Consider the following 13,057-nt stretch of genomic DNA (forward strand, 5'->3'; position numbering starts at 1 on the left):
TGGATTTTTCCGCATCTTTAAAAAGTAGAGTGCCCACTTGTTGGGATGAACACTGGGTGTTACATGTAAGTGATGAACCACTAAATTCTACTCCTGAAACCAACACTACACTGTATGTTAACTAACTTGTGGTCAGGCTGATGCAGAAACCACCTTTGATTATCCACATTTATATGTGTTACTTGTCCTATGTTCATTTCCATACTAAGTTTAGTGTGAGCCAAACCCTTGAATCTTTTTTTAAGTTTGTTTGTTTGTTTTGAGAGAGAGAGAGCCCCAAGCAGGCTCCATGTTGTCTGTGCAGAGCCCAACACAGGGCTCGATCTCACAAACTGTGAAATCATGCCTGAGCCAAGATTGAGTTGGACACTTAACCACAACCACCCAGGTGCCCCAGCACCCCAGAACTTTTTTGTGTGTATGATAATGATACAAGTCTTTATCATCCTATGTTTTCCTGCAATGATTTTTTTTAGACCAAAGTTCAGAATGGTATGTTTATCCCTCTTAAAATACCTCCTATGAGATTTTGTTTATTATTATTTCTTTTTAAGGTATCTATTTTTTTTGTTTTTTATTTTATATTTGAGAGAGAGAGAGCGCACAAGCAGGAGAGAGGCAGAGAGATGGAGACAGAATCTGAAGCAGGCTCCAGGCTCTGAGCTCAGCACAGTGCCCCACATGGGGCTCAAACCCACCAACCGTGAGATCATGACCTGAGCCGAAGTCGGACGCTTAACCAAATGAGCCACCCAGGACCCCCTTGTTTATTATTTTTAGGTTGTTGAGAGTCTATGGAATTCTATTTTACCCTTCAAGGGTGGACTTCACTATCTCTTGCATCACTAGACTTGCTACTTGACCTTCCTACTTGACCAACGTACCTTTTCTGACATTTTAGTCTCAAACTGTCCTGTTGCTGCCTTGTTTCCACTTCTTTATCTCAGTGGCAGATTCCAGCTTCCATTACTTTGATGGATATGTATGGCTAAACATGACCCTCAGACAGTAGAAAAACACAGTTGCAAAGCCACTAAGTTGTGTCTTGAATCATGTTGAATAGCAGGAACCGTTATGTTCCTTTTTCCTTTTTGGACATTTCTACAGTAATTTTTATTTTGCGGTGTTCTTTTGGTATTTTGGAGCCAATGGATCTATCTTTTCCACTTTCTGTAAACTATTCTGTATGTATTTAAAAAGATAACGGCTCAGGGACTATGTCTGTCATGACTAGCAGATAAAATGACCCTGGGGCCAGTCTGTAAGGCAGAGGCCTTAACAGGAAACTAATCCTTGGGGTCAATTTCCCAACTGCACAATGGAAGACTTGCATTAATCAGGGAGTTTCCACTTGTGCTCTGTGGGGTCCTAAGGAGCCTCAGAAGGCCTTGCAGGAGATGAGGAGGGTGAGTATGTATAGCTGTCTGTGTTTCCCAGCTCCTTCAATAGGAGAAGTTCTACTGTTATCCTATGTTTTCAGGTTCCACGTAGGATTCTGCTTAAAGAATTCCCACCGAACCTCATGCAGCTTTGACAGTCTAGACTGTGTCTTTGTGACTTCATGAGCTTGGAGGCCATCCTCCGATTTTTCCTTTGGTAAAGGGGGAGAGAGAGACTTATTACCGTGTTTGTCTTTTCTTTCCTAGACCTAGAAATCTCCACCCCCACCCCCATTATAAAAGTAATTACATACTTATTGTTTTAAAGGGAAAAAATTATATAAAAGAAAGTCTTCATAATTCCATTCTGCACAGAAGCATTCTTAATAGTTTCAGTATATCTTTCTAGATTAATTTGCTTGCTCATAACCATATCTATCCTTTTTTTTTTTAGTGAGACCACACTCATTCTAGCGGATTTTTATCATCTATTTTTTTTTTTAATTTCATACATATATTGTGGACATTTTCTATGTCAGGACAAATTCGTCTGCCTCACACTTTATTAATACTTCGGTAGTATTCCTCCTATACTAGGTTGGAGTGAATATTCCTTGTTGTATAACGCATGGAATCAGTTCTAAAGTATAACCCTGGTTGTACTTACATATTGCTACTGGCATAGTAATTTTTTTTAAGTAGTCTACTCTTTATTCACTCTTTTTGGGGGTTGTGATATTTGTTGCTTTTTTTTCCCCCCAGTTGGTTCTCTTTCCTCTGGTCTGATTACCGATCAAGACCTCAGAAATATTATCCCAATTAAGCTACAGATGTAGATAGTCCTTTTCTTTTAGGCAATAGCTCTAATTTAATGTCGCCTTTAATAGTTGGAAGTCTGTTCTTAAGAACAAAGTCTTGGCAGTCAGAATTGTACTTGACACTTTTATTCCAGTATATTACTGCTGGTGAGAAAGGCAGTTGACTTGTTTTGACCTTAGTGAGCTTAGTTCTAAGAGATTAGGAAGGTGGGTGACAAGCAGCTTTTAGTGGTTTGACAGCCAGCTGCAGGATATCTATTGTGGCCAAGGCCAAGTGGCTGCTCATAAATGTATATGGTAAATTACATTTGATGGTCCCTTTTCCCCTTCTGTTTTTTAGAATTTTACCAAAGATCACATTGGGAAATGTAGTGAAAAAAATGTTATTCTTACAGGATGATTATTCTTCGTACAGTGCTCTATAACTCTTCAAAGACTTATTCTAAATGGATGCAACATTTGATAGTCATGGAAAAAATTGTTTTGTTTTTTTTTTGAATAGAGAATATAGTGTAAGTGTTATTTACAGAGCTTTTGTTCCTTTAGAAACTTAGGGTAGCATTCCCCCTCCTCCCATCAGCTTAGGGATATCTTGGACAGGTTAAACAAATTCTAAAATGGAAATGTTATTCCTAGTTTTAAGTGAAGTCGTTTAAATTTTATATTCAACCACTTTCTAAATTTCATTTATTTCAGTCCTGAAACATATGTGCTTTTTTACTTTTCTCTAACTTCCTTTTCTAATCTAGGATTCTAAGATGATTTTTTCCTTCTTACTACTGTTTGTAACTTTGATTATATGCAATCCTAAATTTAATTTTGTAAGTAATTCAAGATACAGTTTATTTTAATGGATGGATTACTCACAAAGTAAATGTGGGGATTTTTATTTCTGAATGGGTAGTATTCAAAATTTGGATGTCTGACACTTTCTGAAATGTTTAAGGGTAGAAACTGTTACTTACTATCGTATGCCATTGGGAAAGATGGTTTTATTTGTTATTGTTTACATCACAAAATCTCAGTACTATTTATCTGTGTCTTAAAATGTATTTCCTGTATTCTTGTCCAAGTAATTTAGGAAATTCTAATTTCTCAATTTTTTCAGCGAATGAATTTGAGTGATTACTGTGAGCTTTGAATAGTTTCTGAACAGCACTGAGTAAAACAGAAAACTCTTTGCCCTCGTGAGCTTACTTTCTAATGGGCTGAGAAAATATTACATCAGATGGTGATCAGTGCCATGGGGGAAAATAATGTCTGCTTGAGATTCTCTCCATACCTTTCAGAATATTAATGCTCAAAATACCAAGACTGCAAATAGAAACGTGGGTTATTTATCGTGGACATATATATAATGGGCTTTTTATTGACTCTTGATTATTGATGTCCAGTTTGAGTGGATTTCTGTATATATAGTCTGATCCCTTTCATACTACTCAGTGTCACAGTTGTATTAATAGTTCTTTTTTCTTTTTTAAAGTTTATTTATTTATTTTTGAGAGAGATAGAGAGGGAGAGAGAGAGAATCCCAAGCAAGCTCTGCACTGTCAGCACAGAGCCCGACACAGGGCTCGAACTCAGTAACTGTGAGATCATGACCTGAGCTGAAACCAAGAGTCAGACACTTAACTGACTGAGCCACCCAGGCACCCTGTATTAATAATTCTTAGTGTGGTTCTATTTGTTGTTGCCTAAAATAATACCTTCCATAGTGCTTTACAGTTAAAAAAATTCATATTTCAATTTTTAAGGTGTCTATAGCATAATAGTTAAAGTTGAACCATATGAAATTGATTTGACTGTTTTGGATCTACAGAAAGCAATTTCATTTTTTCTAATACTTAAACAAAATGAGATGTGAGCACGTTTTGTAAACTGTAAAGCTGTGTGCATATTGTCCAGATTTAAATTTTGTTTCTGCTACTCCCTGTTTGCTCTATAACAATTAACTTGACCTTCTTGTGCCTCATTTTATCTTACGTTATTGAGGATAATAGTGAACAATACCTCATAGAGTTGAGGATTATATGAGATTATATATGTAAAAGTCTTAGGAAAGCATCCAGCATATAGTTATAAGGACTCAATAAATGTTAGCTATTACTGCCCTATGAGGTGGGCATTATCATTCTCAGTTTTGCAGATGATAAAACAGAAGGTTGTGGAAATTTTACAATTTTTTTTCCCCCAAGGTTATGCGACTAGAAATCAAAACCAAGCATTTCTGACTCCAGGTTCTGGTTTCTTTCTGTTTACACTAGGGCAGCTTTTAGGGAAAGAAAGAAAAGAGGATGAAGAAAGAATACTTACGTAGTAATTTATAGAGCACATTCTCGAATCTCTCCAGTGGTTAACTTATTTATGTATATGTATACGTATGTATGTATATATATACAGTTTTTGTTGTATACGTATTATATATATAATTTATATATATTAACTTATTTATGTATATATACGTAAACATATAGTTTTTGTTGTTTATATGTTATATATATATTTATATACGTTGTGTATATATATATATATATATATATAGTTTTGTTGTTAACTTACTTATGTATATACGTGTGTGTGTGTGTGTGTGTGTGTGTGTGTGTGTGTGGTGTGTGTGTGCGCACGCGTGCGCATAGTTTTTGTTGATTGTTTCTCTCCCTCTGGTAGGATGCAAAATCCAAGAAGGCAGGGATTTGTTTTGGTCACTGCTGTCTCCTCTGTCTGCATCAGTGCTTAACATAGTAGGTAATAATCATGTATGTGTTGAATGAATGAAATGTATTGAATCTCTTGGCAAGTCGTTATCTCAATTCTTCTTTCACTGTATTGTTGACTTCTCCCTTCATTTGGCTACCCTGACACTACTGTCTTCTGATTCTCATTTTTTCTTCTAACCCTCTCATTCTTCTTTGTATGTTACTGTTTTTTCCTCCTGTATATACCTTTTGATTATTCCCCAAGTTTCCTTGCTTCTTTTTTTGTCCAGCCTTACATATTTACAACTATTACATTCATTTCCTGGTCAGTTGTATTCATGCTGTCTGCTTTCTTTGCCATCTCCTTGTTGGTGAATCCCGAACTTAGACCTGCATCACAGCTCCAGCTGTGGGTGTCTGTTCGGAGAGCTCACGTGAATATTGTCATGAACTGTCTTCCTCTGCTGTTCTGTTCTCCTTGCCTCGGTTAATGAGCCACTCACTAAACCTGCCGGAAATGTGGGCATCACACTGGACTTACTTTGCTCTCACTCTTCACATCCAGTTGTTGACTAAGTCCTTTCCATTTTCACCACCTAAATAGTTAAGACATGCTTTGCCTCCCCATTGTCTTAGCTCAGGTGCCTGTGAGTGCTTCCTCACGGACCATTGAATTAGTTTACCTGACTGGCTTGACTGTCTCCTAGCCTCAGTTCACCCAAACCATTCTTTAACCATCCAGTATTACTTATTTTAAATTAGTAAGACAATGCATACACCATCCGAAAATTGTGTACAATTTATGGAAAATACAGTAGATACTGGCGTTTTGGTTATTAGCTCTTGACTGCTCGGCATATACTTGCTTTCCAGTGATTGGTCTGGTCTCCATTTTTACATGTTTTTTATTTCCGTGTTTCCATAATCTATAGAAATAATAGGGACTTTCGTACCATTTAAAATTTGATTTCAAGACAATTTTTATAAAATGACATAATCATCACAAACAGAAAAATAATGTGCACAATTCTCCATTTTCCTCAAAATTTGTAATCAGTTTTGTTCTCTTTCCATCTGCCAAAAGTGAGAGTGGATAGTTAGCTAAATCATTTAATCTGGGTGAAGAAAAACATGAAATCAGTTGTCCACCCCGGTGCTCACAGAAGACATTGCTTCAAAAGACAGAGCTTTGGAAACCATGCATTTACTCCTGCGGCTGGGAAGCGTGCTGTCAGGCCTCTTGGCTTTAGGGGCCAGTCCTCAAAGTAGCTGTATCCTTTCAGGCAGGGCTGGTGGGTGCATCAGGAGGCATTGTAGTGGGTGACTGCAGGTGCAGTTTTGAAAAAGTATATGCATGCATATTTGTAATTTTTTAAAGTGTATATATTTTTCAGAGAGAGCGAGAGAGAATGAGTGGGGGAAGGGCAGAGAGAAGGGGACAGAGCATCCGAAGGGGGCTCTGTGCTGACAGCAGAGAGCCTGGTGTGGGGCTCGAACTCACGAACCAAGAGATCATGACCTGAGCTGAAGTCCGATGCTTAACTGACTAAGCCACCCAAGCGCTCCCAACATGCATATTTACAATACAAATTTATTATGATACAAATTCACTGCACCCTGAGTAAAAGCCACATTTTGGCTTGAAGATATAGACATAGTAGTGTGGGATTAGCAGTTAAGGAGCCCAAGCCAATAATAGATTGTACTCCAGGACAAAGGGTAGGTCTCTGATGGAACGAAAGGAGCACTTGATTGGAAGGCAAGAGATGTAGGTTTGAATTTTGGTTTTGCCACCAACTAGAGATGTGACTTTGAGTAATTCATTTAACTTTTCTGGGTCTCAACTAAATCTGTAAAATGAGAAAAATCAGACTAGATGGTCTTCAAGGTCTTAAGTATTTTTAAGTTTGCCTCTGGTTAAAGGAAAGCTCTGTGGGCAGTTGAGTGTGACTAGCTATCAAGGTAGAGGGATATGAGGGTTCCTGGGTGGCTGTCAGTTAAGCGTCTGACTCTTGATTTGGGCTCAGGTCGTGATTCCAGGGTTGTGGGATCGAGCCCCGCATTGGGCTCTAGGCTGATCTTGGAGCCTGCTTAAGACTCTCTTTCTCTCCCTTTCTCTCTGCCCCTCTCCCACTCGCATGCTGTCTCTCAAAAAAAATAAAAAGGATCGAAGGATATAGTCAATGGGAGTCAAAGTGAATAGTTACAGATTTTTTTTTTTTTGTGCTCTTCTTTGTAACTGTATTTTAAATTCCTTCCAAAACAAAGCCCCAAGAACCCCCAGGTTCAAGTATGTCCCTGAGCATGGTCCACTGCTGTCTTGTATTCATGCTTGGATACTCGTTTACTAACATCAAACCCCAGAATGGAAGATGTGACGTAGCAGGATTCTCTCTTCCATGGCATGAGTCCTCTGCTGACTTAAGGGGTGACAGTGTAGTCAACGTGGAAAACACACTGGAATTTTTTCTTGGAACTGGGCTGTGATGAGACGTGCCTGCCAGGAACGTCATCATCTTTTCCTTGACTCCCCCCCCCCCCCGCCCTCTAGTTTCTGAAGGTATAGCAGAAAATATCTTCTTTGAAGATACTGATAACAATTCCAAAAGACAAAACACACCTCCAATGTGCTGTGCTTTTAGATATTCTGGGTTTAATTCAGCTGCCGAATGAGCTGATTGATGCGTTCGCCTCGATAGCCTGGTAAGCCCACCTCCTTGAGAAAGCCCACTCTATTCTTGGTAGCATGACGGGCCACTGAGAGATGGAAAGGACGTAAGAAGTCACAAATGGCCTGGAAATTCTTCCCCGGAAAGGCAATTTCATGAATGAGGTCTTCCAAGCAAATAACACCGTACTTCCCCAGGTGCTCCTCAATCACTGTGTTGTCTGTCAAAGGGATGGTTTTATTCTTGACCTTGGCTTGTCCACGTTTCAAGATGAGTTCCCGGACAGACTTCAGATTTGGAAATCCCCAGGCCACATACGGTTCCACTATACACAGCGTTTTTATGGTCTGGGGGGGTCACTCTGAAAAAGACACCACTGAAAATCTTCTTCAGGCGAAGCCTTGCAATGGTCCTCTGCACCAGTGAACTCACCCCATTAATCCTTTGGATGCGTACAACAAAGGCCAAGGAATGTTTATCCGGCACTTCCAAACCGTGAGGTTTCACTTCTAGTCGTCTGAGGCGCACCCTGTCGCGTTGCTGCCGCCAGGAATCATGTAGGAACCATTCCAGTCGCTTAAACTTGACCTCTTTTCCTTTCTTCTGCTCCTTCTTGTCCAAAAGTGCCTGCTTCGCTTGAGTGGCTTTAAGGGCCTGATACGCCTTCCTCTTTTTCAGGAGATTTTCTGGAACCAAAGGAATCTTTTTTCTTTGCTCTTGCTCCGCCATGTTTCCAAAGCTGTGGCTACCCTACAGATTTTTTTAAAGTTTATCTATTTATTTTGAGAGAGAGAGCATGAGCGTGTTGGGGGGGGGGGCAAAAAGGGGGGAGAGTCAGAGAGAGAGAGAGGGGGAGAGAGAGAATCCCAAGCAGCTTCTGCACTGCCAGCATGGAGCCCGATATGAGGCTTGAACCCACAAACCATTAGATCATGACCAGAGCCAAAATCCAGAGTCGGACACTCAGCCAACTGAGCCACCCAGGCACCCCAGTAGTTACAGCTTCTTTAACCAACCTTCATCTGGATGGGAAGAAAAGAGATGAGGCAGGAGACATGTTTTTTTCATCATAAGCTTCTCGATGTTAAAAAATCGAATAGGAGGGAGAAGCTTATGATGAAAAAAACATGTCTCCTGCCTCATCTCTTTTCTTCCCATCCCCAGCCTTACCATCTAAAGACCATGTTTAAAAACTATTTCACTGGGGCACCTGGGTGACTCAGTCAGTTAGTGACTGACTTCAGCTCAGGTCATGATCTCACCATTCGTGAGTTTGAGCCCTGCATCAGGCTCTCTTCTGTCAGCACACAGCCCACTTCATATCATGTTTCCACCACCCCCCCACCTTACCCCACTCGTGCATGCTGTCTCTCTCTCTCTCTCTCTCTCTCTCTCAAAAATAAATATTTAAAAAAACATTTCACTATTTCTATTTAAAAAAAATTTTTTTTAACATTTATTTATTTTTGAGAGAGCGCACGAGCGAGGGATGGGCAGAGAGAAAAGGGGACAGAGGATCTGAAGTGGGCTCTGTACTGACAGCCCGATGTGGGGCTTGAACTCATGAATCATGAGATCATGACCTGAGCCCAAGTGGGACGCCCAACCGGCTGAGGCACCCAGGTGCCCCCACTATTTCTATTTATAGCTTCTCCTGGAGTCACTTTCATAAGGCTTATTAATATGTATAAACTTCTGTTCCTTAGTCATCAACTTTAGACAATATCTTGTAGATTTTTTGGTATGAAAAATAAGAACTAACTGAATTTTACTGCCTCTTTCTCTCTCCATCTCCCATTAGTTGATATTTATATTATTTTTAGACTCTGATTAGTTATCTTTAAACTTTTAAGAGATAAAATTTTTATTTTTTGATCCATCAACTTTCAATATGGTCTCAACTTGTCATTTTGTAAGATGGTGTGAGTACCCCTGCACTTACTTCCCTCTTCCTATATTCTACCTTCTGGAAGCCATACCTCCGTTTTTCATTGTCAAGGTTAGTATTTTCATTCTGTCCTCTATCCACTGCCAGGTATGTGCTTACTTTTATGTCTCGGTTGCTGTTTTTACTGCATTACCTTTCCATGCCTGCTATGATAGCAAGTCCAGAATTATAATGATGAAACAAAGTTTCATGTCCTTTAGAAACTAGGGACATAATCAGGTATATGCAAAGACTTAGCTCAGCAAATCACTTGTCTACTTATTTATTGAACAGATATTTATTGAATATCAGAATTGTCATCACAGTGCTGTTTATAATAGTGAAAACTTGGAAACAACCTAAATCATTGACTTTAGGGAATTAGTAAAATACCCAGTGTACAGTTTTACAGGGGAATGCTCTGTAAACGTTAAAAAATGGTCTGAAAATGTTAATAACATGAACAATTTTATTATGTATTAAATTTTGAAATATTTATGAAACGGTATGTGCACTTGGGACGCCTGGCTGGCTCAGTCGGTGGAGTGTGCCACCCTTAATCTCAGGGTCGTGAGTTCAAACCCCACGTTGAGTGTAGAGATTACTTAAAAATAAAATCTTAAGTAAAATAGGATATGCACTGTAGCCACACTTTTGTTTTTAAAAGGAAGAAAACAAAAGCAACCATATAAGAAGCTTCGCGGCCGCAGGGGGAAGAGGGATGCTAGAAGCATAGGCCAAATTGGTAACTTGGTAACGGGGCCATCTCAGCAGGTTGTAGTGATTCCTGTTTCTTTTTTGTTTCTCTCACCTGTGTTTCTCAATTGCCCAAACAGTTGCTTCTATAACAATACATTTTTTTAACTAAAAATAAAAAGTTAAGAGCTGCCAGCCATAGTTTTCCTTGGACTGCTGTTGCTAAAATAATCTAGGAGTACGTGATAAGAGTTCAGTGAATATTTGTAAAACGAGTGAGAGAATGACTGACTTGCAGGTCCCTCCATCTGTAGTACTGACCTTTCTTCCTTCATGATTTTCTCCAGAGACCAGCGTTAGTGTAGTTATCTCAAGAGAAAAATGATGCATTGAATGGTCCGCCAGAATCTAAGAGGCCGCTTTAACTGAATGTCGGCTGTGGAAAGGCAGATCCAGCAGGACTGAGGCCCAGCACAGAGGCCGCCAGGCAACAATGCTATATTTCACAGAAAGCAGGATTTGAAATAAAAGTGTCCTTTGTGCTTGTCTGAGATGGAGGGATGGGACTTCTGGCAATTTAAGTTATTTCTCCTTAATGGAAATTGAGGCAGCCTCTGATCTTGCTCTCACATGACAACCGCTAATTTGATTTTTGGTGATTTGGGGAGCAGCTGTGGACAAATGATTTTTCTGCAAAAAAGAGCCAGCTGCTTTCTGACCGTTAGCAAATGCCTGGGCATACTCAACTCCCTATCCACCGTGTTTCTAATCCGGGGATAGCTTCAGCAACTCACCTGCTTTTTACTGATATTCGTGGCTGTTAATAAGCATCTGAATAGTTGCAAATGCATTTTCTAATCCTTTTTATCATTGTCATCAGCATTCAGTTAGGTACCTTTTTCATTCAGGGCACTGTGATTGACACAGGGTTGTGAGCTGTGAGATGTTTTACAATGTGGATAGACTACTGTTCTCTGACAGGTGGGTCAGCATTAGCTTTATTTTTAGCAGATTAAATTGCAGTATAAAGAAAGAATCTGGAGTGAAGGCAGCCGAGAGCTGTGTTCCTTTGGTCCTCTGACTTTTTGTGAGTCCTCTATCTGGATGTTCATGGATGCCCCCTTCAAGTTCTTTAACAATGCTGTGTAATGCCTGTGATTAGAAGCAAGTCATTTCAAAACTTAAAAATAGAATGTAGAGCTGCACTCTTCAGTGTGGTAGCCACAGCCACATGTGGTTTTGAAGTTAAAAATCAATTAAAACTAAATACAATTTTAATTTTAATGCCTTAGTCATAGTTGTCACATTTTCACGTGGTCAGTAGCCACACGTGGTTAGCGGCTTCTGTTTTGGACAGTGCAAATTCAGAACATTTCCGTCGCAGAAATTTCTGTTGGATGGTGCTCATCTAGATCCTGTAGAAGAGTTCATGTATTTTAAAGCATTGGGTGAAGTAGATTCACCCCATTCTTCTTTTCTGTGGAAGGATGTTTGTTTCAGTTGAAGAATTTTAAGCAATCTGAAATTCTCTGTGCTTTCTTTACATTTTTCTTTGGTTGTGGCACCCTCTAGTGTTTCAGCTTTGGTGTAAATGCATTATCATGAAATAATCTGTGATTTGAGTCCCAGAATGTTGAAATATTTTGGAAAATTCTGTGTATATATGCATTTTTATAGGGAGGACGTCTGTAGCTTTCACATATCCTCGGAAGGGTTCATAATCCAAAAAAGGTCAAGAACTACTTCTGGGTAGAGGTCCTTATAAGCCCCAAACTGTTTTTTTTTTCCCTAAGATTTTATTTTTAAGTAATCTCTACACCCAGTGTGGGACTCCAACCCACATCCCCGAGATCAAGAGTCACATGTTCCACTGACAGCCAGCCAGGTGCCCCTGGCCAAAACCTTTTGGTTTGTGATCTATAAGCATTTTTCCCCCCAATATAACAATAAATCATGTAACTTTCCTTTTGGCATTTCTATGCTTTGCTTATATTTCTATGTGGAATTAATAATGATAATAATAGTAGGTAACACTTACATAGGACTTGTTACATACCATGTCCCGTTTTAAGCCCTTGTACCTATTAACTTATTTGGTCCTCAGTAATTCTATTAAGTAGGTTCCGTTAGTCTCCCCATTTGAGAAAGCTGATGAAACCAAGGCATAGAAGTCAAGTGGAACTTGTCTAAGGTGCTAGTGAATGGCAGGGCAAAGACATGAATCCAATAATACTTGAGCTTCACACTCTGTACTCTTAACCACCTCGCTATAGAAGTGGGGTTAAGCCTTTAAGCAGGTATGAGGGGGAATGGAGAGGAGACTTTGTACACCCTTGTACACTTTGTGTCCAGTTCTATTCTAAGAAAAAATAACAACTCTAAATTGCTGCAAGCCACACTGGAAATTATAGATAGTACCCACTGTTGATTTTCAATAGATGTGCAGGATCTGTGCTGTCTGCCAAGAGCTTAGAGCGGTAGATGAAGGTCAAAACTGCCATCGCTGCCACATTTTCTTTGATTGGTCCAGACACCTAAACTAGTCTGTTAATTGAATAATATGACAAATATTTTTGTGAATAATAGTTTGTCACTAATATTTCCATAAAAATACATTTATTGTATTTCTGTGATGTTGACTTTGAGGTGTCTGGAATGTTGGACTTTTTATAGGTGCATCCGGCTGGCTCAGACGGTAGAGCATGCAACTCTTGATCTCGGGGTCCTGAGTTTAAGCCCCATGTTGGGTGTAGAGCTTATTAAAAATAAAAAAAAAAAAAAAAGAGTAAGTAAGATACACTCAAACAGATACAGGGTTATATTTATATCTCCCACCTCCCTTTCTGTCTGTTACCCTCTTAACTTCTAAGTG

General features: G+C 39.4%; 2 protein-coding genes across 7 annotated transcripts in view; one reads left to right on the top strand and one right to left on the bottom strand.

Moving 5' to 3' along the window:
- Positions 1 to 13,057, top strand: part of NRF1 (nuclear respiratory factor 1) — a 144,016-nt gene that overhangs the window by 26,723 nt on the left and 104,236 nt on the right. The window lies entirely within an intron of this gene.
- Positions 7,439 to 8,326, bottom strand: LOC102961278 (60S ribosomal protein L7-like 1). Its single transcript, XM_015535671.2, is given in 2 exon segments — positions 7,439 to 7,915; positions 7,917 to 8,326. Coding segments are annotated over 2 exon segments (744 nt in total). The 5' UTR covers positions 8,292 to 8,326; the 3' UTR covers positions 7,439 to 7,546.

This window comes from Panthera tigris, chromosome A2 (assembly GCF_018350195.1).
Source record: "Panthera tigris isolate Pti1 chromosome A2, P.tigris_Pti1_mat1.1, whole genome shotgun sequence".
Lineage (NCBI taxonomy): Eukaryota > Metazoa > Chordata > Mammalia > Carnivora > Felidae > Panthera > Panthera tigris.